Source organism: Nelumbo lutea, chromosome 3, assembly GCF_056320005.1.
Source record: "Nelumbo lutea isolate HS-2025 chromosome 3, American lotus-T2T, whole genome shotgun sequence".
In the NCBI taxonomy this organism is placed as follows: Eukaryota; Viridiplantae; Streptophyta; class Magnoliopsida; order Proteales; family Nelumbonaceae; genus Nelumbo; species Nelumbo lutea.
The window spans coordinates 18107942-18135573 of NC_142686.1; the positions used below are offsets into that span (position 1 = coordinate 18107942).

The following is a 27632-nucleotide window of genomic DNA, read 5'->3' on the forward strand; positions in this document are numbered from 1 at the left end:
ATTAGCTTATATCACCTCTCATACTGACATTGGATCCATAAAGCTCTCGGCATTTGACAACTCAAACCTGTTGTTCGAGTAAAGGAATCGCTGGGACATGAAAGTCTATGACGCCTTCAGAATCACACCAGATTACTGGGGGTCCGGGGCATATTGTCTTGCAGTGTAGAGTGTAGACAGTGGCCCAAGCAAGGCTTCTTGAGAGAGAGAGACTCAGGGGAGCCATGGCCCTGAAATCCCCACTTATATTACACTCTTCCCTCTCTCCCCACCCCAATGGGTCTGTCATGTCAGAGGCCTCTCCTTTCTCCCCTACCATTTGTCTATTTTGCATTTTTTTTTAATTTTTATTTTTAAAATTGAACAAAATAATTCAAGTAGCCAATTAGTCTTTATCGCTTTTATTTCTCCTCATTAATTCACCATTAACTCTTTCCTTTCTCTTTAACTCCTTTGATTATCTCTCCTCATTGGTCATTCCATTAACTCCCTCTCCTCCAATAATGTACTCCACTAATTCTCTCCTCACAATTTGCTTAAATTTGACGACTCTTTTTCTTTTTTCTTTTTTAGTTATTATTATTATTTTATTCTCTCTCCTCTCATTAATATAATAAACCAAAAGCAATTTGCTTAGAGGTGATCATTTCAGTCCCGCCTTGGCTTGAGCCCATATCAGGCCTCTAAATGTCAGGGCCAAGCATGGGCCTAATACTTCAAGGATAGCATGGGCCTAGCCCAACCCATAAACAAATAACAAATAATTAGTTAATAAAAATATCATAAATAATTAAATTACCTAAAAGTAATGGGATAGAGAATATCATTTATTTCTATTGGTGTGTTCCACTATTAGCATATTGTATTCCAAAGAGAGAATTTTATTCTCATCCAAATTCAATTTATTTATTACATAGTCAAATTCTATTTAGTGGTTGATTGTTTGAAAATTATATTTTGAAACCTAATAATTGAAGTTACTAAAAATATTAAATTTTAACAAGTTTTTATCTAGCAACTATTGAAAACTAAAAAATTAATAAAAATTAATGTTTCATAAATTAAAAGTTAAAATACATTTGAATTCTATTTGAACATAACTAATATTTATGGGATAATTAAAATAAAGTATAAAAAATATTAAAAGTAATAAAACAACCCATTTGCATCCATATAAAATTAATTAAAATAATAAAACCAATAATGGCCCGATTAGAAATGTCATACAACTCCTACTTACGGATGATTATTTTGTTACTCGGCTCAACACGGTTAGACCTACAAATTTCTAAGCTCCAATAATTGTTCTCTTCTAAGGTAGGTCTAACTTAGATTTGCACCAAGACCACACATAATGTGAGAAGTAGGGTTGTAAATGGATTAAATTAAAATCAGATCTTGTTGCATCTGCATTTGCATCCAATTATTATGTTGGATTTCAAATCGAATTCAGATTTAATCCATGATCATCTTATTATGTTTAAAATGACCAAAAACTAAAAAAGGTTTTAAAAACTAATTATTTAAAGTATATATGTATAATAAATTATATAAATATAATTTATTAAATTTATCAATTATAAATTTTATATAATTATACATATATACATAAAACAATAATCATTTATTGGACTCAAATTTTAATCAAAGTAGATGGGGTTAAGTCTGCATCCACATCCGATTATTAATTGGATGCAAGTTCTAACATCCAAATCTGGGATAAATCATATTTGGAGTGGAATCGGGTATGACACTTTCAGAGTCCATTGATAGCCCTAGCGAGTAGGGTCCAAGCTAAGAAATCCCTATGGCCTATGCTCAACTTGGAAGTTGCATATATGTTAAATATTATTAATATTTAAATTGCAAAAAATTATATTAATATATTGATAGAAATTTTTATAATATACTAACATTAAATAAAATTTTAATTTATATAAAAATCATAGTTTTATAATTTACATGGGCAAACATGTCCCTGTCCCAAGCTCAAACAAATATTGTTATGCTTGGGGTATGAGCCGGGCTGGGTCAAACAACCTTAAAAACTATTAATACACTATCAAAATCTAGCTAAGATCTTATTATTATTATTATTATTATTATTATTATTATTATTATTATTATTTGCTCATTGGGCTACACAATGGGGGTAACCCATCCCCCATAAATCCTTTGGCTTCAATATTGATATTTTTTATATAAAAAATAGTTAAATGCCCAAAAATAATGTATGCAAGGGTTATACTTGGTCTAGTTCAGTCCAATTCTTCACATTGCTCTTTGCATTTGGGTGGGATGAATCAGGTTGAGGATCAACCCAAGCCCAACCGAAGTCTTAAACCTCAAGCTCTGGATTAGATTAATTTAATTATGATAAATTTTTTCTTTTTGTAAAATTATGACTACAATTTAAATATCGACTAATATTTAAGTAATATTTACAAAAAAAATTGTAACATTTAATCATTAATAAAGTAATAAATAAAATAGAACACTATCAAATAATATGGAAAATAATTAATAATAATTTATTACTTTTATTAAAAATTGTTAATATAATAAACCACATTAATAAACTACTAAATTATTTTTTAATAAAATGCTAAAAATAAAATTAATTATTTAAACAACATTACATTCTCTTCTTGTAACAATTATCAATTCATGTTATTTCACTTTTATTGTAATAGTTATCAATTTCTATTCTCTCACTTTCCTTGACAAGTCACTGCTAGTGATCCATAAAACACACTAAGCGCTGTTGGCCCATTGAAGTTACTAAATGCTCTTCTTGCCCAAATCCAGCATGCAACTTTGACCATTGAGCCAGGTGGATCTTTACATGCACATGCACATGGTTGCCTGCTAAATCTCATCAATGAAATTAAATGGTTTAAAGAAAACCAACTATTCTACTCTCTGGATGCTTTGAAAAACAAATCAAACAGAAAGTTCTCTCTCACACGCTACATTGAGAAATTGACCATGTCATTATCAGACATCATGTGTTTTATTATGTACAAAACCTCTCCTCTCTCTCAAATTTGAAAATAAGCTTTTTATGAATATTATTTTCAAATTTCAATGGCCTAAATCCAACTACTACTGAGTACTGGCTTACAAATAAAAAAAAAAAAAACAACTACCACGTAACTAATCCCTCAACAAATGAATCCAGCTTGCTCAATGAAATGGGGCACCTGAGTGGGCCATGATCAAATATATCAGGGTACAAGATGATTAATTGTTGCAGAGCTAACCCTTGCAATTTGCAAGAATCAGATGGAAACAAAGAAATCTCATGCATCAAAATGATCGGAAATGGGTCCTTGTCCAGTGAGGTAGGCAGTGACTACTACCAGGTTTGATAGGCTTCATATTGATCAAATTAATTTATTAATTATACTTGAAGAAATTGAAGAATGACATAACAACCACCATTTGTTCTAAACTTCTAATAAACCCATGATTTCAATTTGGAGTGTCCATGTGGGACCCTTTATGGTTAACACGTGGTAAATTGGTGTCGAAGAAGCCCCAAAGACCTGGTACTGAGCACTGTTTATAAAAATCAAATGGGACCAAAACAGAAGCAGGGCCGTAAAGCCCCTATCAGATTGTCGTTGTAATTCCTCGTTCAGGAACATAGGGATGTAGGCATGTAGTCCCCAGAAGACCCTTTTTCAGAAATTAAAAAAAAAAAGAAAAAAAAAAAGAAAAATCCAGACCTTTTGAAATCCAGCAAGTAGACAACAAAACCCAACATCAGCAAGATATTAAAGAAAATGTGGAATGGAACTTTTTTTCTTTTTTTTCTGTAAAAATTTATAACCTCATTTTAGCTTTTCAATGTAGATAACAGAACAATGGGTGATGTTCCTCTGAGGTTCTCAATCTACACAATCTATTGTCTTCTAGTGTCTTGGCGGTTTGGTCTCCCTCACAGCTTGGAACCAGACATGTTAAGGCGGGAGAAGTGTGCTGTTGTTATTTTTTCTTTTCTTAGCTTAGCTTTTAATCTAAGCTTCTCTCTTGAAGATTTTTTTTTTTTTTAGGGAAATGGGTTTTGCAGTCGAGCTCTTGATTTCATTTGGGTTGAGTCTGGAACTTTTGAATGCATTTCCTATTGGTTCTGTGATTTTTTTTTTTTCCTTTTTTGGGTTTTCCTGGTTTTTCTGGGTCTTCCGGGTAGTCTCTAATCTGGTTTCTTTTCCTGAATGTGTTGCCTTAATTTTTAGTTAGCATCTTATTCTCTTTACGCTTTTGAAGGGATTCTGATTATTTTCCATACTGTCATCTTTACTGTAACTACATAGAAATTTATAGACTGTTCTGCTCCTGGAGTTTTGAGTTCAGGCATTGTTTGTTCTTGTGGTTTTATGGGCTCTTTTCTTTCTGGATTATTTATATTGCAAATTGGAGCACAGTGGAAGTTCAACGAACTGGAGTGGTGATTTTTTTTTTTTTTTTTATTTGGGAGGGTGAAAATGGATTTATGGGTTGTTGCAGCAGCTGCTGGTGCTGGATATCTAGCCAAGTATTGGCAGAGCCTGACGAAGGACAGAGAAGGGCTATCCCAATTGCTTGCAGGAGACTCCCTGCATGAGAAATTTCAATCCCAGCCATTGCTGCAACAGCTGCGTGACCGGACCAATAACTTATACAGATTGGACCAGAGACAATCAAGTGAAGACATTTCTAATGGTAAGGAAGAGTTTTCATCGAATTCGGATTGGAGGTTTCCAGAAACATCCCGGTTAGGTGGTGCTTCGGCAACAGAAATGGCGTCAACCGGTGGATTCTATGAGGCAGCCAATTTCGGGGGGTATGATGGCTACTATTTGCTTTCTTTATCAAGTTTACCTCTGGGGATCTCCAACATGCATCATCAGAAGAATGAGGATGGATTCAAGGGAAAGAGTGAGATTGGTGATAAATCCGACAGTTTTTTATCTTCTGAACTTTCTACAGCAGATGTGAATTTCGGTTCTAGATACAGTAGAAGTAGAAGACTTAGAAGCAAATGGCCTTTTGGGTATTCTGTTAAACCTCTAAGTTCTTTAGAAAGCTGCCTTATAGCTCAGTTGTACAAGGAGCACATTGAAAGGGAAGAATGTACCTTTAGACGTCCATCACGACGTAAATCAACCGTCAGGCCACTTGTTGTGACTGATGGAAGCCGAATAATTAGCAGAGCAAGTGGTGAGTATTACAGCATGCGACCTGAAAGTGAAGCAAATAAGGTGCATGAGAAGGGTGGAGTGTACTCCGAAAAAGAGAAGAATGTATTAGGGGTGCCTTCACTTCCAGAAATTGGTTCGGTGGAGCTTCCAAAGAAAGATAAACAGAAAAGGGGAAAGGATTGGATTGGAAGATATGGCAGTTCCAATTTGAAGATCTCTCCAAGGAGCTTCCATTCAGATGGTAATACTTTTTTCTTGTGTTCTTCATATACTTTCCTGGTGTACTATTTTTTTCTTCTTTTCTTTTTATTTTTTTTTTTCAGAACTGACTTGTGATCTGGTTTTAAAATTTGCAATTATGCAATCTGCTGATCTTGCAATTATAATTATATAATGGGTGCCTGTTCTCAGATGTATATTTCAATAATTAACCTTTAAATTTCAGAACTAAATTTTGTCTGACTGCCAACTTGAAAGCCCTGAAATTTTTGTTCTTCTGATTCCAGCATCTTTTACTTTGCAAATTGCAAGAGTTTACATTTCTGAGAAAAATGAAACCAGCTTTTGGATAAAGGACATTCTTTTCTCATCAATAAGATTTCTAGGTTATTTCTATAGGTTGTCAATTTACACTCTTGTTCTTTATTTATTTATTTATTTTGACCACACAAAGGGACCTATCCTGCAATTGGAGATCTAAAGGGGCATTTTTTGTTTCAAATAAAAAAGCATACATGTATTTAAGAAATTTGGTTTTGTTTTTATCATCCTTTGTGCTTGGGGTGGTAGTTCTCTGAATCTGAGATCTATAAGATCCCACATCAATGTATTTGAGATGAATATGTTTTTAGTCCATTTAACAAATGTCAACAATGCTTGGTGTTAGTTGGTTGTGCCTCTGGTGTTGGGCATAGTTTCATAGCTTTTTGTTTGAGAAGTTACCAAAAAAAACAAGAGAAAATTGCTGATTACTGTCAACAATAATTACAGCTCAAGAGAAAATATGTAGCTGCTTTCAATCTATACTGCATATAGAATGAGTTAAATGAAGAATAGAAAAAAGAAAGAAAAGGAAAAGAAATTCATATTGCAGCTATTAATGTTTAAGTTTATCCTTCTGGCAAGACAAATTTTGTTACTTGTTACATTGACTCAAATTAGTAATATCTATATAATTAAATAATCTAAAATTTTCAATTACCCTCTATATACTTATCGGATGAGGTCTTCCCTGATTGGAAGTTCTGAGTTTCCATGTTCTACTTCCTATATATTAACTATGCTGCTGCTTCTTTTTATTCTATCTTTATCATGTTTTAGTATTTGCTATCACTGTACTTATCAAAAAAATATTTGCTATCATTCTCAACAGGGTCACCCAATGGAATGCTTCCCTTTTGTATTGGAATCACTATTGGTGTGATGTCTACTATCATTGCAAATAGAAGGGAAGTGAACAAATTAAAGGACTTGTTGAAACGGACTGAAAACTTGGTTCAAGATCTACAGGAAGAGCTTGAGATGAAGGACTTGCTAACTGTGAAGGAGCTAACTAGTGATGGTTACGAATCTCAGGAAACTAAGGACATTTGTTTTCATTACCAGGCTCCAGCTTCACCTCCGGAACACAAGCTGGATGAATATGTTGGATGTGATACTATAGAATCACATCATCAGAAATTTGATGAGAATTTGGACTCAATGAGCAAAATTGAAGCAGAGCTTGAAGCTGAACTAGAGAGACTTGAACTTAACATGAACGCATCTAGTTTACAGAGAAGTTTTGAGGAGGTATGCTTTGATTTTGAGCCTAGACACTCTTCTTCATAATAGCTTTTATAGTCACTGCTTAATACCCAGACGCCATGATGGCTATGCTTTTCTATTATTACCTTTCTCCATAACGTATAACTTGGATACATTTTAGGCTTTAATCCCTGTGTGGGGAGGGGGGGGATTAACATTTGTTTTTGCTTTTGAATTCCCAAAATGAGCCATGCTGCCAAGTGCTCTTTTTCTTTTGATGAATATGCTGTCAAATGCTTTTTATCCAATAGGTAACGGAGTTAAGAGGATTAATTGACTCAGGACTTATCTGTGTAGCAGTCCAACGAATACATTTCACCATGGGTTGAAAAACTCGTAAGATTCAATATTTCTGGATCAATTCTATAGTGGAAAGCTTAATGTCAAATTAGGATGTCAATTCCCTATCTTACTCCGCAATGATAAACTTTCTGCTCATAAATATTGGATAAAGATGGGAAGCAGATGTTCCATCTAGAATGAAGTAAAATTTGTACAATCATCCAGTTATGACTTGAAAGGATGGAAAAGCAGTCAGAAGCATGTAGGTATTACAATAAATCCCCGTAAAAATCTGAAAGCATATCCCAGGATTGTTGAACTCCAATATAACCTAATCCTCAACCCTAGCTTCAGTAAAAATCTGAAAGCATATCCCATTTTCAGGCAGGTTTAAATGAGATGTTCAGTGTAGAGCCAAAGGAATCAGGTTATTATGATGACTAGTTTTTGAAATTTATAAATTGGGAGAGAGCAGAATTTTTGAAATTTCCAGAATTCTGACACTTCATTCTGGTTGGTGGGGGGCTGTCCAAGGTTAAGGGACAGACTGAAAGAGGTTGAGAAAAAAAAAAAAAAGATATAGGGTAAATAAAAAGTAAAACCTTTATGGAATCAATATCTTTTTCCTGAAATGTTATCTGGAATGTCAAGATGTCATTGAACTTCCAGAAAATGTATTGGTTCCTGAGAAAAAAAAAATAAAAACATTTCCAGAAGCTGCTTTTTTTTGGGGTGGGGGGTGGGGGTAGGAGGGTGAAACAGCAGCTGAAACTTAAGGCCAAATTGAAACCTTTCCTGATCAAGTTTCCTCTCTTTTGGATTGTCATGGAGCCTTTAATTCTTCTTTTAAGATTACCTTTTGTGTAAAGGGATCATGAGAGACTTCAATGGAATCAATACATATATTTTGTTTACTGAATTGAAAGTTGTGGATGGCTCCATGATTCATTTTCAGGAAGATCATCAGAGTCTGAGACGCCTCAACAGAACTTAGCAAGCTTTTGATAGACTACTGTATTTCTACTTAAGTAGGGAGACCTTTGACTATTACTCATTGCAAGGTGAACTGGTGGACAGTGGTTTGGAATCCCTTATTTGAAACACCACTGTTGAGTAGGGATATCAAGTGATGTCTCTCTCTTTCTAATGCTTAAGGCCTTAATGTTGCCTTGAGCCCATCAAATAGAACTTTTCATGGGTCAGGCTTGGTCTTGGCTTTTGCAAAAATTTGAATGGGCGCGGCCCGAAGCCCAGGCCCAAAACAGTGTAAAGCTGAGCCTGAAGCCTGACCTGTGAACTGGTCCATCAAATATGGCTGCATTTGGAAGACTGGTACCTTCCCAAGATTGAGGCCTTTATGTGGTTGGTTTTCCTTGATAAGGTGATGCAGGCATGGAAGCAAAAAAAAAAAAAACTATGGAAGAAGGAATCAAGTTTCTTCATAATTTTGCACCAGCGGCAATCTTGTAATTTTGGGTGATTTGATGCTGGTATTTTTTTTTTTCAGAGTTACTTTGTAGTTTGTTAGTATCCAAGACATCGGTTTAATCATCTTAAAAGATAAAAATAGTTCATTTTGTTATAGAGGTTTTATAATTTGGAAAAGTGGAAGCATCTATTTCGAGTTTTGACTTAAAGTTGTCTCTCAAAAGAAGAATCAATCTAGATGATAAAACTTAGAATTTCTAACCATTAGTTACTTGATCAAGCTTTTCTAACTCCTAAAAACCCTAAATTGTTCTGAAAAAAAAAACAACTGGAACTAATTCCAACAGAATATTTAGTTACTTGCTAAACATGAGTTCTTTGGGCTAGATCATGGTCTTGCTCTAAAACCTAATTGGATGCAAGTATTTTGACAATACCAACTGTTGGAATTGTAAAAAGCATTCACGAAGATATATTCAACTGAGGCAATTGAGAGCATGTGCTTAATGCAAGTATTTTGACAGTTTCCTGAATCACTATTATTATGCTATGCTTTTTTTATTTCTTTTTCTTTTCTGTTGTTTCCATTTTCAGTGACAATTGAGAGCATGTGCTTAATGCAAACAAAATTCCTCATCAATCTGGGTTATTCCATCAATTTAGAGAATGTATCCATAAATCACAACATCAATATTTCAAACCATATAACTCAAAGAAATCATTAATGGAGAATATATTCTACAAAAATGAATTTGATGTATTCTTGTTGATGGGAAAGTAGTTAGGCTGTGGCCACATATGTGCTACAATGGAAATTACAATGGGAAGCAAGGATATGAAGCAGAGCGAATCTGGAAGGATTGCTTCAGTTCATATTGTTCTCTGCAAATCAGGAACATGAAGTTGGAACTACTAGTAATCGTGGATTTGGGTTGAGCTGGAATTAAAGGATCAATCCACAATTCTCCTGAAATCTGGCATTTTTGAAATTCAGAAATTAATTTGGCATTTGGATTCATCTAAGTGGCAAGATGGAACTCACAGATTGTGACTAATCAATCAGGATCACTAGGGAAATAATTCCAAATGTTGCCTTTCTTCTCACTCCATTATTATTCTGTATTATATAAATTTGAAACTGGTTCCTGCGTCCATCTTTAATAAGATGCATGTTTAGCAGGTATAATAGTTTTGATTATCTGATTGCAGCTTGATCCAGACTTTGTTGGAGGAATTATTCACGGAGAACTGAAAGCAGAACTGGTCAATGGAGGAGCTAGGGACCAAGCTGACTCGGACAGAGATGTGAGTGGCACCTCCACTCAAACCCAGACCGCAAACTATGCTGTCTCCCCTCGAGAGCTGAGCTTGCGTCTTCATGAAGTCATTCAAGAAAGGCTGGAGGAACGTATAATGGAGCTTGAGACAGCACTACAACAAAGCCAAAAGCGGGTCCATGTTATGGAATCAGAACAGATTAACTGGAGTAGGGAATTCAACAGTGAAATAGGATCTTCATCTGCCCTAGAAAGCCCAGCCATGGTAGAGGAACATGCTAATATTGCCCGACCATTGGTTCTAAACCTATCTGGTGAAGCACTTGATGCATACAATGAAGCATATGAAGAGTTGATGAGAATGGATGAGCCAGAAGAGAGTATATCGTCCTTAGAGCATAAAAGTAACAAGGTTGAGCAAGAGGGATTATATTCATTTGGTCAGAGTCCTTATTGGTGCCCTAATGGATGTGGAGAATATGAGTCCATCTCTGACTATAAGGTCATCGAAGAAAGCCAGTCATGGAATTCTGTTCGTCATAAGGTCAGGACATGGGAAGAGCTGATCTCAAGGAGTCAAGGATCAAATGAGGCTTGTGAGAGTGAAAATGAAGAAGATGATGAAATGGAAAAGCTTTTGATAAAGCAGATAGTAGAAAAAGCTAGGCAAGGTTCTTCTGTAGTTCAAAATGCTCAAAAAATGCTATTCTCAATGGATGAAAACCATCAATAGAATGGAAAAGAAGTTTTGTATTGTATAGAGCAAAAGAAAAAAGGAAATCTTATGACTTATCTCCTTTGCACTGCAGTTAGCACCTTTTCCTCCCCATTTTTTACCCCTGAATCAATTTTAATGTTTACCAATCCAGGGCATCCATATATGTTCAATCCCCCTCCCCTAAAATTGCCCAGGAAAAAAAGAGCTTACCATGGTGATGGAAAGTTTCAATTTTAAATTAAATTTGCTGAAAAAGGGAGTTGATTTGGCCAAATCCCAGTGGGTGCTGAATTAGGTTGAGAAATCCATATGAATGTCGCATATGATATTCTGATAATGTTCAATACCTATTGATGGTTGATCGCAATAGGAAACTATGGTACAACTGATTCATACAAATTGGATATAGACTTGAATTATTCTATTAGAATGCTTTATTACTAGTCCAGAGTACACATTTTATTTTATTATATTTTATTTCTGTTTTAAGTGCCTGAAGAAACTATACTTCTGTATGTTTGAAAAGTTAGATCATGAAGGTAGAATTTGCAGTTTTGAACACATTTAGAATTTCTAGGTTCATTGACTTATTTAAATAGAACTTAATATAACGTCATTAAGTTAATAACACAAATCATGGTAACATGTTGGGGTCTTTGAAAATAAGCAATTGAATCAGATTTTAGGAATAGCCTAAACCGTATGGTTGAGCATTCCCATCACTCTGCTTACAAAAATTTACCTTAATCCAAGAGAGAAAAGTAGGCCATGGTATATCTAATTTACCTGCTTCATCTTGTATATATATTGAGAAATAAAAAACATGACAAATATGCATACTAGTTGAATCTTCCCTCTATCATCATATATGCTACTCTAGAAACAAAAAGTGAAGAACCGTATGGTGATTCCCTTACTCTCATCCTTGCCTCAAGAGTTGCTCCATACTGTTAAGAGAAAGGCTGATGATAGCCTGTCAACCTGCCATACCACGTGTACTAGTGTCTTCTAAATGATAATTTCTTGACTAATAACTATGATCTTCTGGTTCACCAAAGCAGAATGCGCACTAATCTCTAACAATATGGCTAGGTTGTCCTCTTTTTTATTTTTTATTTTTCTATTTTCAGTCAAAACAGTATGACCCAAACCCAGTACTATGTTGGCAGGCAGTTGTCAAGATCAACACCAACGAGATGAAGTATGAAACAATGGACAGAGACTCAAAGAGGTAATACTTATCTTCTCATGAGAGAAATTTCTTAAGATCATCTTTTCTTCTGTTCATTCACTTCAAAAGCATTTAAACGTTTTCTTCATCTGGGATCCAACGGGGTTTACTGGCAGATAAAACGAAGCTATTATCTCCTATCTTTTCATGCCCCACCACAATAAGAAGGAAGAGAGGATGAAGGTGAACGAAAAGGGTGAAATACAAGAATTTCAATGAAATGAAGTTGGAATGTTGAAAAATAGTCGATATTGCCACGAAGGATGGAAGAGTGGGCATTAAGAATTTAAATGTGTAGACTCCATGAGATGCTGGGAGTTGTTCATTTCATATTCCAATTCATAAGAAATCGGATTTGATGCTCACAAAATTGTTCTCACATGGTTCTCACATCTCTTTTCAGCCATGGAGAATATCTCCCCATGAATAAAAACATACAAGTATAGAGATATTACTAATGCAGGGTGGCCTTCATTTCATAACAGCAGTCAAATGCTTCTTGAAAACTAATACGCCAATCACCAGGTGGCCTTCATTCCATAACAGCAGTCAAATGTCATCATGGATTATTCAAAACCTATTCTAAAAGGGAACCCAATGGCCAAGACCCTAGCCTTTTACCAGTGTTCTTTTATTTCCTAGGTAAATGTGTATAATGACTGATTTATTCAAAACGGTGATATCATTGAAGGGCAATACCATCTCATAATCTCATCAAATATCAACCAAAATATTACTTCTAAAGGTGTCAATGGACCAGTTTTGGGTTGGATCCCATCCAGTCCGAAATCAATTTGGATGGATTGAGCGGACCAATAAAAGATATATTGGATTGGACCAAACTGGTCCAAAATATTTATTAGATGGATTGGACCTGGACCATTCATAACAAATTTATATTGGATTGGGTTGGACTAAGCCAATATCTGATCCATTGATATAAGATAAGAATATATGTGTCAAACTGTCAATGGACCGACTTTGGATTGAAATCAATCTAAATCAAAATGAATTTGAACAGATTGGACGGTCCAGACATTGAATTAGACCTGTCCAAATTGGTCCAAATTTTCATTGGACTGGACTGGACCTGGTCCATTAACAATGGGCATGCATTGGACTGGATCGGATTGGACCAAATCCAATCCAATTGACACCCCTAATTACTTCCCTATAGAAATGGTTTATCCAATTCTAAGGAAAGTATTACTTCCCCATGAAAATGAATCATTCAGGAATCTTTCTTTTTCGCAGGACCCACCGACACCAGAAAATGAATATTGGTTTGTTTTCTGAGGTGGAGTGCAGTCTATTTATCCCTATTTATTATTTTCTATAGAACCTTTACCTAACAACTTACCTGCCCCTCCTTCCTGAAAACATAAACTAGGCCATTTTGAAAATGGGTCCCCTAGTTGTGTTGAGACCATAAGAGATGGAAGCAGACCCCTACCTGCTGCCATGAATTACTCGTCTGAAGCACCTCAAAAAACAGGTTCAGACAGACGTCAACATACGATAGCATTATACCATATGTCAACAGACTTGAGCAAGATGCATTTTATTCACATTAATATTTTTGAAAACTTTCAACCGTTGTGAACGTATTCTACCGGATCCCGACTCGGAAAGAATTCATATCTTGTATTGGGGATGTTCCCAATTCTCGCTGAGACCTGAGATGATGTTCCTAATTCACGCTGAGATGTGCACTCACTAGGAAAATCTACCCCAATCACAATGGTAGAGATCCTCAGAGGTTGATTCCAGAAAAGGCAATCTCTTATCAGACTACCGGGCGCAAAGTCCCCTCTAGCTGGAGGTCTCCGTCCTTGACAAACTCACAGGGAAAACATACGGATTTGCCTCATCTTTCCATTGGTCCAACGTGGAGAGGGAAGCTGGGATAAAACTCTGATTAAGAACAATGATGAACCAACAATAAATTGCAAATCCCATTGTGAGAGAGTACAATTATACGGATTTGCCTCATCCTTCCATTGGTCCAACCCATTCAAACGTGGAGAGGGAAGGAAACTGGGATAAAACTCTGATTAAGAACAATGATGAACCAACAATAAATTGCAAATCCCATTGTGAGAGAGTACAATTGTACAAACTGACCTGGGACCCTTCAAAGAACCAGGTACAAAAAAGGGCATCAATTAAAACGTGAATCAAAATTCTTCTTCCCTCTGCTCCGAATGCTCTCTGATGGGGTAAAACCCTACATCTAGGACAATAACAAGTTAATTATTTAACAGCTTCAGATAGTAAACAGTTGTGTTCATATACCAAGAAAAAAAAAAGTAAACCGGATGAAAGAAAAAACAGGTCAAACTATGACAATATCCAACCAGGGACCAATTCTCTCTGAAGCAGTAGCGCCATAGGCCATAGGCCATTGGCTTCTCTCTTAAAAGGATGTATGATATCAGGCCTCCTTGTTGGCATAGTCGTCAGGCTCATCATCATCGTCCCTAAAATTTTCATCATCCTGGCCATATCCAGCACCCACGCCGCCTTGGGTTTGGGTACCATTATATTGATCACCACCATCGTACGATGCAGCAGCACTGCCACCATATCCCCCGCCACTTGCAAAGCTGTTCTCACCCCCCCCACCACTACCAACATAATCACCGCCTCCGCCACCACCAGCAACACCGTAATTGCCACTGCTGCTAACACCACCACTTCCACCATACCCGCCACTACTGCCTTCACTTGAGAAATTGTCACCACCATACCCACCACCGCCATAGCCACCACTGCCACCACCACCATAGCCACCACCTCCACCGTAGCCACCGCCACCACCGCCATAGCCACCACCTCCATAGCCACCACCGCCATAGCCACCTCCACCATAGCCGCCACCACTGCGGAATCCTCCAGACCTATCAGTTGCATAATTTACTTTGACCCTTCGACCATGAAGATCCTGGCAGAAAGGGCAATCATCAATCATAAAATTTGCATTCCTAGCACTGATTAATCAACTCCAAGCATTCCTTCAAAAGGAAAAGTATTGTAATATCAACACATGGCAACCTCATAACTGATTGACTGATTGTGCGCAACAAAGACCTTCACAATCTGATCTAGAAAATGCATTGTTGGGTATAATCAATTTTATCTTCCACCCAAAAGGCCCAAACCAAGGAAAAAAGCAGCACATTTTTTATCATCAAAGCAGTACAAATTATGTAACAAGGGTACCCTAATAACACTGTCAAATACACCTAGCATGAACCCGAATCAGCATTTCAACTTGGAAAAGAATTCCTATAATTTACATGTATTAGGAATGGTTACATTGAATATGGGATAAGAAAACAAATAACAATTTAATAGAGTGGTGATCCAGCAGGAACAGTACAGAGTTAACAGTAAAAGCCCTACCATTTTTCATCACTACTTGGCTCAGAAATTTGGAAAGTAACAAATTTGTTAAATGCCTCAATGTTTTAAACAATAAACAAACATCTTAGGGCCTGCATATCATAGTCAACATAACCACTACTATTGGATAATTTAAAATATATCACCAACACAAAATATACAGGCACACCAGAATTGCTCAATTATTTATTTCCATACCATGTCTAATCATGAGGTACATGATCAATGTGCCAGTACAAGACAAGATGATAAAACCACTCAATAGTAGTACCTGTCCATCCAAAGCCTGAATAGCACTGGAAGCCTCTTCGCTAGATGTGTAAGTAACAAATCCAAAGCCTCTGGATCTACCAGTCTCACGATCCACAATCACTCTTGCTGCAAAGAATATTATGCTTATCAAGAACATAACAAATATGATGAAATCATTTTATTCATAAATAAAACTATAAAAGGAAGACAACCTTGAACAACATTTACATGCTCAATCAAAAAGCAATCATTCATTTCCCTCTGCCATGAGCATATTTAGACATGTAGGCAGATCAAATTCAGCTCACGATTTATTCATATTTCAATAATTGTATCACGCTTAATTAGACTCTAATATCTTCTATGTAATTTCATTATGTTACTTAGATATGCATTTGTCAGTTTCAAACAGAATTGATGCATGTATTTATTAGAAAGAGTTTCATGCTGCCAAAATATATGCAAGCTCAACACATTGCAAGCCAAAGAGGGGGGAAGGTTCAGCTTATATAACCATACAAGTTTCAAGGGGGATAAGCACAACAATAGAGGTCCTGAAACTGACTCATATCATCAGAAGATATGCCAGAATGAAGTTGGCATTTCAATAGCAACATCTTTACTCTTTCAATTTTCAAATTAAGGACCCTCTTTACCTTAAAAGTTAGTTCATATGGGTAGTGTCATACATAATGCTTAAATATAAACGTAATTCAAATTCAAGCAACCATGTCATGCAGAGACATGATTTTACCTCTGATAACGGTAGACAGGAATGTTTTGCCTACATTACATATAGGCTACATATTTCAGGCTTTACAGCCTCTGGCAACCCTATTGGCCCATGGTACAACAGGTTTCTACTCTGTTTTACCCAAGGGGACCAGCCCTTCCAGTCCTCCTAGGATAACAGTCAATTTAACACTGGTTCTAGTAGAGCTTTGTCAGTCCAGGCAACAGGACTGAAAAGAAGGGAGCAAAAAGTTAAAACATCATGTACCTTCAATGACCTCCCCATATGCAGCAAAAGCTTCCCTGAGACTCTGGTCATCTGTGCTGTATGAGATACCTGCACCATCAAATTTTAGAGCATCATAACACAGTAACCATGGAAATAAGCTATGAGTACATCCAGGGAGTATGAAAGAACGAACCTCCGACAAAAAGTTTTGAAGATGACATGCATCTTATGGCTTGAAATATAGATGGATTGGATGCTGACAGTTCTGAATTAACTTGTTTTCCTATTGTCTGTTTAAGTAGACTTCCAACTTTACTAAGGAAAGCCATTGTTGGAACCTATAAGAAAAACACAAGCAAAGAACATTTGTTAGATTTCTTTTATAGACAGATGGAAATGGCATTGACACAAAGAAGTGAAAGAACTTGTACAACCTAGCAATAATCATCACAAAGTCAATTATTGGAAATAAAATACAAAGAGAAGAATCAAGCAGTGTTCCATGGATATGGACAAGCGACTTGAAATAAGACATGTATCAAGGAGTCTGAATCAAAAAGATGATATAAAATGGAGCCAGGCACATGTATAGGAAAAGTATATATTATTAATTAAAATAGTCTATAGGTTTTGAATTCTAATGCTGTCAACGGTCAACCCATGGAAAATGTTCTAAAATCTTATCTTGGTAATGTTCTAAATAAAGAATGGCAATCATCATGTATGTTATCTGTTTGAGAAATCGTAATTTTAACATGGAAATATCCCTCAAAAAGTGCAATGCTGGAATCTGATAGATATCCAACATTGACACTTCATCCATCTAGATAGTACATGCAGGACCAACACAAGATTCTACATATTCAACCGTTCACTCATGAAACTCCCCAAAAGCGACTATCTTAAATGGCATCTATATCACCATAACAATACTAAATTCTGAGATACAGCACAATATGTAAACATAGCAAGTGCCTGGACCCCAGAGTAAAGCAGTTCAAGTTTACACAAAATAATAACTCAACCCTAAAGAATCAAGGACTAACTATGTCCGGAAAATAATAGTAAAACAGGCGGTTAAGAAAGGGGGGAAATTAAAGAACGATAGAAAGATAATAGCAACACTTCCAAGTTGCCGGATGTAATCAAATGCACATTGGAAGCAGCTTAAAAAGAAAATTGCAGAACAACAGTGCTCAACAAGCTTTACACAGACACATCCACTAACAATCTTGATCGACAAGTAGTTTCTCTCCACAGTTAGATAAATAGAACAAACTACGGCTTGAAAGTAACGAATAAGCTTATCTAACCTACAATAATATCATAGTAAACACCACCCTGACAGCCATATTTAAAAAATAAAAATAGAAAATCATAAACATAATAACTCGGAGAAACTGCAGCTGAATGAAACCCTAGATTAGTAATAAGCATACATATAGAGTAGTGATTATTAATAAATGCGGAATCTACACAGAAAAATTAAAAGAAGCTACTGAAACTTTAATCTTGATCGACAACAGTGCTCAACAAGCTTTACACATACACATCCACTAACAATCTTGATCGACAAGTAGTTTCTCTCCACAGTTAGATAAATAGAACAAACTACGGCTTGAAAGTAACGAATAAGCTTATCTAACCTACACTAATATCATAGTAAACACCACCCTGACAGCCATATTTAAAAAATAAAAATAGAAAATCATAAACATAATAACTCGGAGAAACTGCAGCTGAATGAAACCCTAGATTAGTAATAAGCATACATATAGAGTAGTGATTATTAATAGATGCGGAATCTACACAGAAAAATTAAAAGAAGCTACTGAAACTTCAATCTTGATCGACAACAGTGCTCAACAAGCTTTACACATACACATCCACTAACAATCTTGATCGACAAGTAGTTTCTCTCCACAGTTAGATAAATAGAACAAACTACGGCTTGAAAGTAACGAATAAGCTTATCTAACCTACACTAATATCATGGTAAACACCACCCTGACAGCCATATTTAAAAAATAAAAATAGAAAATCATAAACATAATAACTCGGAGAAACTGCAGCTGAATGAAACCCTAGATTAGTAATAAGCATACATATAGAGTAGTGATTATTAATAAATGCGGAATCTACACAGAAAAATTAAAAAGAAGCTACTGAAACTTCAATCCGTGGAAAGTTGGAAAAGAACAAAAAATAATCTCAACAAACATAGGACTTCTAAGGAGCTCGAAGTGAAAGTGAGAAGGAGAGCTCACCTTCGAGAGGTTCGTCGAGTTCTGATGTCTCCCCTCTCTGGCTACTGCTGCTACTTCTTCCCTAAAACCCTTGGGTTTGATCGAGGAGGCTTTACGAAATGTCAGGATGGGTTTATTTATTGGAATTTAAATAAATCTGGTCCGTTCGAATTACATTATAGTAAAACCAGACCGTTCGATGGAACCCGTAACATCGATGTGATCAATATTTAGAGGAGTGCTCGGTATCGCTCCTGTGATTTTTGTTTTTTCAGGGGCCGACCAATTTTTTTCATTTTACTATTTGTAGTTTTCACACACTCCCCGTTGCCGGTGACATCACAATTCACATATATATTGGTCATAACGCAAAAAAAAGACATACATACATGATACATCCCCTGCGTTGTGTTTGGTTTATTATAAAAAATAAGATGGAAATGGAAAATTATAAATTCCTCAATAACTTGAGTTTCACTTAGGGCCCATTTGGCAAGTCTTTTTGAGAAGATCTTTTCGTAGTTCTAACGGCCAATAGATGCATTGAGTTTTTGACATAAGATCTGAGCAGCCCGAAGATCGTTTGGCAGACGTGCATCTTTTCGTACGTCGTTTTGAGTCTTTTCGTGCGAGATTAAAACGTGAAAGACATGGGAAGTTTCATTTGGAGTTTCCCGACATCAGCTCAAAATGGGCTTCGTGCATCTTTTCGGCATTGCGTCTTTTGGCGGCTAAATCTTCCACGTGCCAAATGGGATAGACCGATTTTTGATCTTTTCTGGCTTGTAAACAGCCGAAAGGTCGTGCCAAACGGCACCTCAAATTTCTTTTTATCTCTTTGTCGTGGTAGGTAAGATAGACAAACAAGGCCTCGACAGATGTAAATGGATAGAGTTGGGGTTGGAATCAAAATCGGTTTGAATAGATTGAAAGGACCAATAAAACATATTGAATTGGACTATACTAGACTTAATGGTTGAAAGTATTTATTGGATTGGGTTGGACCTCATCCATATGTAATAGAATCTTATTCGATTTGGGTTTGATTGAACCAACATTCAGTCCATGCATAAGATAAGAGCTCAATGGACCAAGTTTGGGTTGGATCCAATTTAAAAACTAGGGATAAATAGATTGCACTCCACCTTAGAATTTTGAATTCCATTACAGGCCTACGACAATTCAAAATTTCAAGCACCTCCATCCTAAATATCAATTCTCACCCATGTATTGGCATCAAATCTGAACTAAGACCTACCCCAATTGTACGGTGGAGCTAAGAATTATGAGGGTGGACTGAATAGTAAAAACCCCTTTAAATTAAAACCAATATAAACAATTTGAATGACCTAGACATTAAATTGGATTAGACAGGTCAAAATACTCATTGGATAGCATCAAATTTGACCAATATCTAGTCCATTGACAACCCTATCGGTGGTGTGAGGTTGATAATTTCTCCAACTAGAATTTATAATGAGTATATTTATATGTGATTTTGCTTTAAAATTTAAGACCACTACATTGAGGAATTGGGATTTTTTTTTTTCAACAAAACATGTTCCAACACACTATCAACATAACCTGACATCACACACCTCACCATTAGACTGGGATCACAATAAAAATTAGACCTGCCATGTATGAAATGTGTGGTGTTTGATCACGTTGGTAGTGACAAAAGATCCGAACTTCACATTGAGGCATTGAGCATTTAATGAAGTTGGTTTTGCTTGAAGTCGCATTAAAAAAGGGGGTAAAGGAGTTATGTTTGTTTTAGGTGTGAATTCAATTTGACACTGATGAAAAATATGAACCGATTCAGTAATGGATCGAAGTTGGAAACGGTTGCTTTTGAATATTTACACTGTTTGTTTGTCAAGGTGTAAATTTTGGTTGTTTTTGAAATACACATGGTGTAAATTTCACCATACACCAATCATTTTCTAAATGCATTTAGCAACAGTCCTATATGATGCACAACAATCTTGATCCAACGGTTCCCACTATTGTATCTCGTGTCCAAATATAGCCTGTAGCTTGTAGCAGATGCATCGTTGCTCACCATTTGTCATTTGACGTAGCTTATAGCCTGTAGACTTTGGCTATTTCCTCCACGAAAAAAATATCAAAGAAAATGGCTGCCAAGGCGGACGTGAAGACTGCCAAGGCGGAGGCGTCTAAGAGTCCAATCGGGCAGCAAGCAGGAGGCGTGGCTCACCCACGGTGCATTTTACCCTTTCTCTCTGAAAATCATGGCTGCCAAGGGATTTGTTTTAATGGTTGTCGTCACTTCACCTTGTATGCTAAATAGAAGCTGAGAGCGGTGTGGACGAGAGAAAAATCACGAGCAAGATGGAGGTCGAGAAATGGAGAAGATATACATTAGAGTGAAAGGAGTTTTACTTCAATGGAAACTGGTAAGTTTTTTATATCGATAATTTTAATGTTTAGTGTAAAAGTATTTCAAAATAGAGTTTTACACCGATTTACAATGTAAATATACACTATCCAAACATTTAAAAAATCGAACCGATATATAAAATTTACCCCGATTCGATTTTACACCTTAAACAAAGATGGCCTATATTTTCTTTGAACTTCAACTAATACTGATTCCACTTACCATTATTACATGATCTAGTTATATGCATCCTTTTTTATGAAGTAATTCAATTAAATTAAGCATATGTAATTTGATATGAGCTCTTTGCAGCCCTATTAACCACGCATGTGTGTTCTGCTTTCCATCACTTGGAATGTGACGATACAAACAAAGTGTGAAATGTTTAAAGACATGAGCCCATGTTTTTTTGTTCCCCTAAAAACTTCATATCAAGCTTCTATAAAGAAATAAGGTTTGATTTTTATATCTATTAAAAAATGTTTGGCTTTAGTAGGATGAAGAAGAGAAAGCATTGGCATATAGGGTTCTTCGTTGTCAATGGTTTGTATTCCTTCTTCAAATATATACCAAATTTTATTAAACATGGTTTTAGTTTGCGTTTTACAAGGGACAAGGATGACATTCTTATTTTTGTTTTTTTGTAGAAATTAAATTTGTTTGAAGGGATATCAAGGGCATATCAAGGTCAAAACTGTTTCCCATTCCAAATAGATACTTATGACACTTTGTCAACATAAAAACATTCAAATCAAACTCAAATAGTATTCATGACTCCCACTTACACATTTATTTACACAAAATATTAAAATAGGCTCCACTCATACATTTATTGACACACTTACCAAATACAGTGTTTGGTCTTATATCATAATCATCTATTCATAAGAAGCAACTTCTCAACATATTAAAGTGGGCCCCACTTATGCACTCTAACACGTTTACCTGCACAATACCTGGTCAACAGTCTTGTATCTAGGGGTGGATTCAAGCCAAGCCGAATACTTGGCTATTCGAGCTTGGCTCGTTAAAATTGTATTAGGCTCGAGATTGAGCTCGACTCGGTTCAAACCTTGCAAGTTTGAGTTCAATTTAAATCGAGCTTAACTGCAAGCCAAGTTTTTTTTTCTAAAAATTAAAAATTATACATATAAAATTATTATTTTATTTTACATACAAAAATAATAATTATAAAAATTATTTACTATTGTATATAAAATATTATTATATATAATAAAAATGATTTATTATATATTTATATGTATATGTATATGTATGTATGTATACAATAAAAATTTATTTATTATATTAGGCTCGACTAGGCTTGCAAGCCTCACGAGCCAAGTTTCACTGTGCTCAAGCTCGGCTCGATTAGCAAACAAGCTTATATATCAGGCTCGAACTCGACTCAAATAGCTTGTAAGAAGCTCAACTCGTGGCCACCCCTACTTATATCTCATGATCGTTTATTCCTAAGAACCAACCTTTTAGTATATCTGCACATATTGAACCTAGGTCTAAATAGAGAAGCTACAATATATATCAAAATATAAGTTTTTTTTTTTTCCTGCAAATCAAAGGAGTGGTTCATAATGCCACACTACAGATTGGAACAACATGTTTCCTAGGTTGGATCGGAATCCCACCCGAGTGTTACTTCCATACTCATTTTCCATGACTTGTTCCCATAACATTGGTTCATTCCTATTGCCTCCAATACTGAAACAACTTCTCTATCTCCCAAAACAATCCATTCTCACAAAAACTTGCCAATATTGTTTTGCATTTGCACTTGCCTTCTAACATGTTAAGCACTTCCAAAACTTCCTCAACCAAAAATTATCATTCACCATTGTAAGAAAACCTGACTTTTGTGTTGTAAGCATAGGATCCTTTGTGCATTATTATCATTCTTCACCAATTCATCAAGCCTTACTGTATAGTTAGAACCCAACCCAACTACTACAAGTGAAGCACTGTCTATTGTTTATCAGAAAATGGAGAGAGGCCACAACCCATTCAACTATCAAATCCTAACAAGAAAACCACAAAAAGAAGAAACCTATTGCAAGTTTGTGATGGACATGTTGAATTGTCCCAGAACAAGTACTCAAGGTTGGATTGTACCTAAGATACTAGATGATGAGTGCTTAGGCTGCGTTTGTAAACGATGCAAATGGAGTGTAAATCCCGGTTCAGGGTAAATTTGTACTATGGTTTACTTTTGCCTGTATTTGGTCATATTACATTTATGTATTGACAAATGACAAACCAATGCATACTGCATTTATAATAAAATGTAGAAATATATCAATAAAAAAGCAGTAAATTTGCATTCAAGGGGGCTTTTGCATTCAAGTCTGTTTGGTAAGAAGGAAAATTTGTTAGTACAAAACTAACCTAACTTTGCAATCTATATGAACCGTTTTACACTACATATTTGCACCATTTTCAGTGCAGCCTTAATTGCTGTAACAGGTTCACTGGTTTGCTATGAAAAAAAAAAAAGTAAAGCAAGAAGAAGAAGAAGAAGACTGTAAAGAGGAAGAGAGAAATGTGCCCATATTGAGGGTTTCAATGCTCCAAGCCTCCAACAATGCAAGAGTTTGAGAAAAAGGGCCCATATTGAAAATTTTCCCACTGTGCAAGTTTTGGCACACGAACAACTTGATGTGAGAGGCCCAATAAGACACACAGCTTCATTTCAAGCTTCCCCATTTTGGGTGTTTTTGAGCTTTCTCAGGCTTTTTTGGGCACTCAACATATGGTCTTAGGGCTTTCACATGCCAAATGGGAAAAGCTCAAAGCTTGGGTTTTTAGGCTTTTATAAATAAAAAAATTCACAAAAAAAAAGACTTGCCAAACATTAATTTAAGTTGAATTTAAATGGGTATTGTGGGGATTTTCAGGGGGAGGGGGTTGCCCTGGCTTGCATTGGAATGATTAGGAAATGACAAAAAACATAAACAACCTATAGACCCCCGATTTGCCTTAGGCAGCTATATCAATGACTCTTTCTTCTTATACCATTAACCTTCAAGCAGTCCCCAATGGGGGTAGCCCATGTTGTTGATTTCAAGAGTGTTTGATACTTATGACAAGTGTCATGCATTGGATTTTAGTAAATAACTTCCTTTTTTTACATATTTTAAATTATTAATTGGTGCCACAATGTATGGATTTACATAAACCCCCCAAAAAATGGTGAAAATTGTTTTCACCAAAAGTTGCTCCAAAGAATGACATTCCATATTGATTGAAATAGTTTGAAAATGCTAGAAAGTAGTCATCAGTTCAATGATATATCATTATTTTTTCGAATAAATTTTGAAATGTTATTTGGTTAAATTGTTCATCAAATCAAACATTTTTTTAGGATTGTGTTAAGAGTCGATTACACCATTAATCATTTTTTAGGCTTTTGGAAAAAGTTTTATAATCTATATATTTGTATTTGTATTCATCCAAACTGAACCTTAGGCAAAAAAAAGTAAAGATTATCAAAGTAAAATTATATTTTCTAATACTTTTATACTCTAAAAAAGAATATTATTGTACCTATTTTTTGGATGCAAATTTGTACTCATTTGATAATTAATATTTTGACCAAAATTGAGGTATTGGAGTATAAGATAGTTGAAGCAGTTAATGGTGAGCCCACACCTTTGCACCATTTCAAACAAAGAGGATGAATGCAAAAACTGTTTAAAATGTGAACTATATTTACATTCATGAATCGAAAAATGGGTAAATATATAGTGTACATATTGGCGTTTGGATCGCAAATAAACGCATCCTTTAAGTGTTAAAAAATGTTTATCAAAATAATTTATTTTTTCAATTTCAAAAAATGCTTCGAAAAATGGGAACTCGCAAGTTGACAGGTTGTATTGTATCGTATTCGTATTAGCTGTGTCGTGAAGGGGACGGGCGAGAAATTATTAGATCAAACTAAATCAACCCTTCATATATTCTCAGCTCTCTAACTCAGAAAAACAGAGCCCCAAGCCCCCAACTGACAATCATTCATCACGCACGACGGCCGCACCTACATCAACCAAAACATGGACCGAAATCCAAAGCCCACCAGCATCCTTGAATCTCTGGGCGAAGAAATTATCAGAATCGTCGCTCCAGTTTCCATTTGCATGTTGTTAGTAGTCCTTCTGGTCACTGTCCTCGATGCCAACTCTTCTTCTGATTCGTCCTCCTTGACAACAATAGCCACCATAGCCTACAACGAGAACACCTCGGATTCGTTATGGGATAAACTCAAAGGTGCCCTCTTGAACTCTCTGGTATTTGTAGCCGTTGTCACCGTGGTTACATTCGTTTTGGTCCTACTTTTCTACCTTAGATGCACAAGGTTTCTCAAACTGTACATGGGTTTCTCTGCTTTTGTTGTTTTGGGCTTTATGGGAGGTGAAATTGCACTCTTCTTGATCAGGGATTTCAGTTTCTCTATCGATTGTATCACGTTTCTGCTGGTTTTGTTCAATTTCACTGTTGTTGGGGTGATGGCTGTGTTCATGTCCAAGATGGCAATTTTGGTCACACAAGGGTACTTGGTGGTTATTGCGATATTGGTTGCTTACTGGTTTACACTTTTGCCTGAATGGACCACTTGGGTACTATTGGTTGCCATGGCTCTGTACGATCTTGCCGCGGTTCTGTTGCCTGGTGGGCCTCTGAGGCTCTTGGTCGAGCTTGCAATGTCGAGAGACGAGGACATCCCTGCTTTGGTCTATGAGGCCAGGCCTGTCACTAATCATGACTCAAGCCCGAGGCCGGTCATGGTAGAGAGGAGGGTGTGGAAAGAAAGGATGAGTCTTGCTTCTGGTATGGGTGTGAGTTCAACTTCCGGGTCCAATTCTGATTTCAACGCAAATTCGGTTTTTGATTCAAATTCAATGTCTGCGACCCTTTCATCTGCTACCAATGGCCAAAACGAGACGAGGTTGGTTATTACCGGAGACCACCTACTCTCAGAAGGAGCTTCTCAGCTATCGGCACCTTTGATTAGTCGGCCGTTACAAAGAACCAATTCTACAAGAGTTGGGCAGGAAGAGGTTTCAACCGAAAATTTTCACCTTGAAGGAATTGGGTTAGGTTCATCTGGTGCTATCAAACTGGGGCTGGGCGATTTTATCTTTTACAGTGTTTTAGTTGGTAGAGCAGCAATGTATGATTTCATGACAGTTTATGCTTGTTATCTGGCTATCATAGCTGGTCTAGGTATCACTCTAATGCTTCTAGCGTTTCATCAGAAAGCCTTGCCAGCTCTTCCTGTATCAATATTATTAGGTGTGCTGTTTTATTTCTTGACGCGGTTCTTGTTAGAAGTTTTTGTTGTACAATGTTCACTCCATCTCTTGATGTTCTAGAATGGAAACATATTTTCATTTTCTGTATGGAAATTCTTTTGCTTGCTAAATGATGTTCACAGACAGATATTTGTACCGTATTTACTTTTGGTTCATCATTTTCTTATTTATTTCATCTATTGCATCCCATGTTTGTCCTTGATCTTGTTATCCATTTGACTTGCCATGAAAACTAAAAGGGTTTTCTTAGCTTCTTTCTTCTGTCTCTGGAAACATTTGATTGAGTCCGTGATTGCAATGCCTAAGTCACAACCATGTAATTTTCCATAAGATTCTTTACCGAATAAAGTGTCATACAACTGAGACCATTGAAGAATGAAAATGCGGAAAGTGGAGCTAAAAATAAGACATAACCAAATGATTTAGAGGTAGTTGTGATAGAGTGATAGAGAACTATCTGCTGAGGAGAATGAAATGGGAATAAAGGAGGTTGTTAGATCTCTCTTAGTAGCACCTGAACTTGAAGAGTCGAGAAACTGTATCGATAAAAAAAGGAGTCAAGAAACTGCTTCTGCAGGCTTCAATTTTGATAGCTTGTCTGCCAATGTTTGGGAAGCACAAGTCTTACAGGTCTCTGGCTTGACTTCCTCAAACCTAAGATCTCCAGAAGCCTGCTTGTTGAAACAGTACTCTTCTATTCACAACTATATCCTTTCATTGTTATTGAATTTCATAATGGCTTTGAACTTATTGCTGCTCTTTTATGTCTTCTATGCCCATGAAATATTTTCAAGAGCATCTTTCTTTCGAATAACTTCCATTTTCAGCAAGATTTATCTTCTTCTTCTTTTGCATAGAAAAGGTTCAAAAGTTTTCTTAAAGGTGAGAGGCATTCATATTAACTATTTATTTTGATAAGTAAAAGGAAAATTTCATTGAAAGGAAAAAGAAAATTACAAACTGATTTGGGTTTCAGATGAGGTCAGAGATTCTGAGATGGAGTTGGTGTGCTCCCTGGTTCAGGTACTTCAAAAGGCCTTCTTAGAACCGTCAAAGGGGGGTTCCTGAATTTGGACCCTTTCCTCTTCTGGCTCTTTCAGTTGTGCCTCCTT

At 36.1% G+C, this 27632-nt stretch overlaps 3 protein-coding genes and 1 long non-coding RNA gene across 4 annotated transcripts; 2 read left to right on the forward strand and 2 right to left on the reverse strand.

Moving 5' to 3' along the window:
• Positions 1–2901: 2901 nt before the first annotated feature.
• On the reverse strand, positions 2902–5229 carry LOC148863310 (uncharacterized). The gene is made up of 2 exons (XR_016109048.1): positions 5123–5229; positions 2902–3203 (listed from the first exon to the last, which is right to left on the reverse strand). It is a non-coding gene; the product is annotated as an uncharacterized LOC148863310 (long non-coding RNA).
• LOC148863311 (uncharacterized) lies at positions 3598–10787 on the forward strand. The gene is made up of 3 exons (XM_088974728.1): positions 3598–5427; positions 6559–6977; positions 9912–10787. Exons 1-3 carry the CDS (start codon positions 4491–4493, stop codon positions 10710–10712), a joined length of 2157 nt encoding a protein of 718 aa, XP_088830854.1. The 5' UTR covers positions 3598–4490; the 3' UTR covers positions 10713–10787.
• A 3195-nt stretch (positions 10788–13982) lies between these two features.
• On the reverse strand, positions 13983–18993 carry GR-RBP5 (glycine-rich RNA-binding protein 5). The gene is made up of 5 exons (XM_088974731.1): positions 18814–18993; positions 16740–16884; positions 16586–16654; positions 15605–15711; positions 13983–14872 (listed from the first exon to the last, which is right to left on the reverse strand). Exons 2-5 carry the CDS (start codon positions 16873–16875, stop codon positions 14363–14365), a joined length of 822 nt encoding a protein of 273 aa, XP_088830857.1. The 5' UTR covers positions 16876–16884; positions 18814–18993; the 3' UTR covers positions 13983–14362.
• Positions 18994–25165: 6172 nt separating this feature from the next.
• On the forward strand, positions 25166–26630 carry PS2 (Presenilin-2). Its single transcript, XM_088979362.1, has one exon. It carries the CDS (start codon positions 25261–25263, stop codon positions 26578–26580), a length of 1320 nt encoding a protein of 439 aa, XP_088835488.1. The 5' UTR covers positions 25166–25260; the 3' UTR covers positions 26581–26630.
• Positions 26631–27632: the final 1002 nt, after the last annotated feature.

Excerpts from the sequence above, each read along its gene's own strand:
- LOC148863311 (XM_088974728.1), top strand. The coding sequence starts at position 4,491 with ATGGATTTATGGGTTGTTGCAGCAGCTGCTGGTGCTGGATATCTAGCC. Across the intron at positions 5,428-6,558 it reads AAGGAGCTTCCATTCAGATG|GGTCACCCAATGGAATGCTT; the intron begins GTAATACTTTTT and ends CATTCTCAACAG. Across the intron at positions 6,978-9,911 it reads TACAGAGAAGTTTTGAGGAG|CTTGATCCAGACTTTGTTGG; the intron begins GTATGCTTTGAT and ends ATCTGATTGCAG.
- GR-RBP5 (XM_088974731.1), bottom strand. The coding sequence starts at position 16,875 with ATGGCTTTCCTTAGTAAAGTTGGAAGTCTACTTAAACAGACAATAGGA. Across the intron at positions 15,712-16,585 it reads ATATGGGGAGGTCATTGAAG|CAAGAGTGATTGTGGATCGT; the intron begins GTACATGATGTT and ends TATTCTTTGCAG. Across the intron at positions 14,873-15,604 it reads TTCAGGCTTTGGATGGACAG|GATCTTCATGGTCGAAGGGT; the intron begins GTACTACTATTG and ends CCTTTCTGCCAG.
- PS2 (XM_088979362.1), top strand. The coding sequence starts at position 25,261 with ATGGACCGAAATCCAAAGCCCACCAGCATCCTTGAATCTCTGGGCGAA.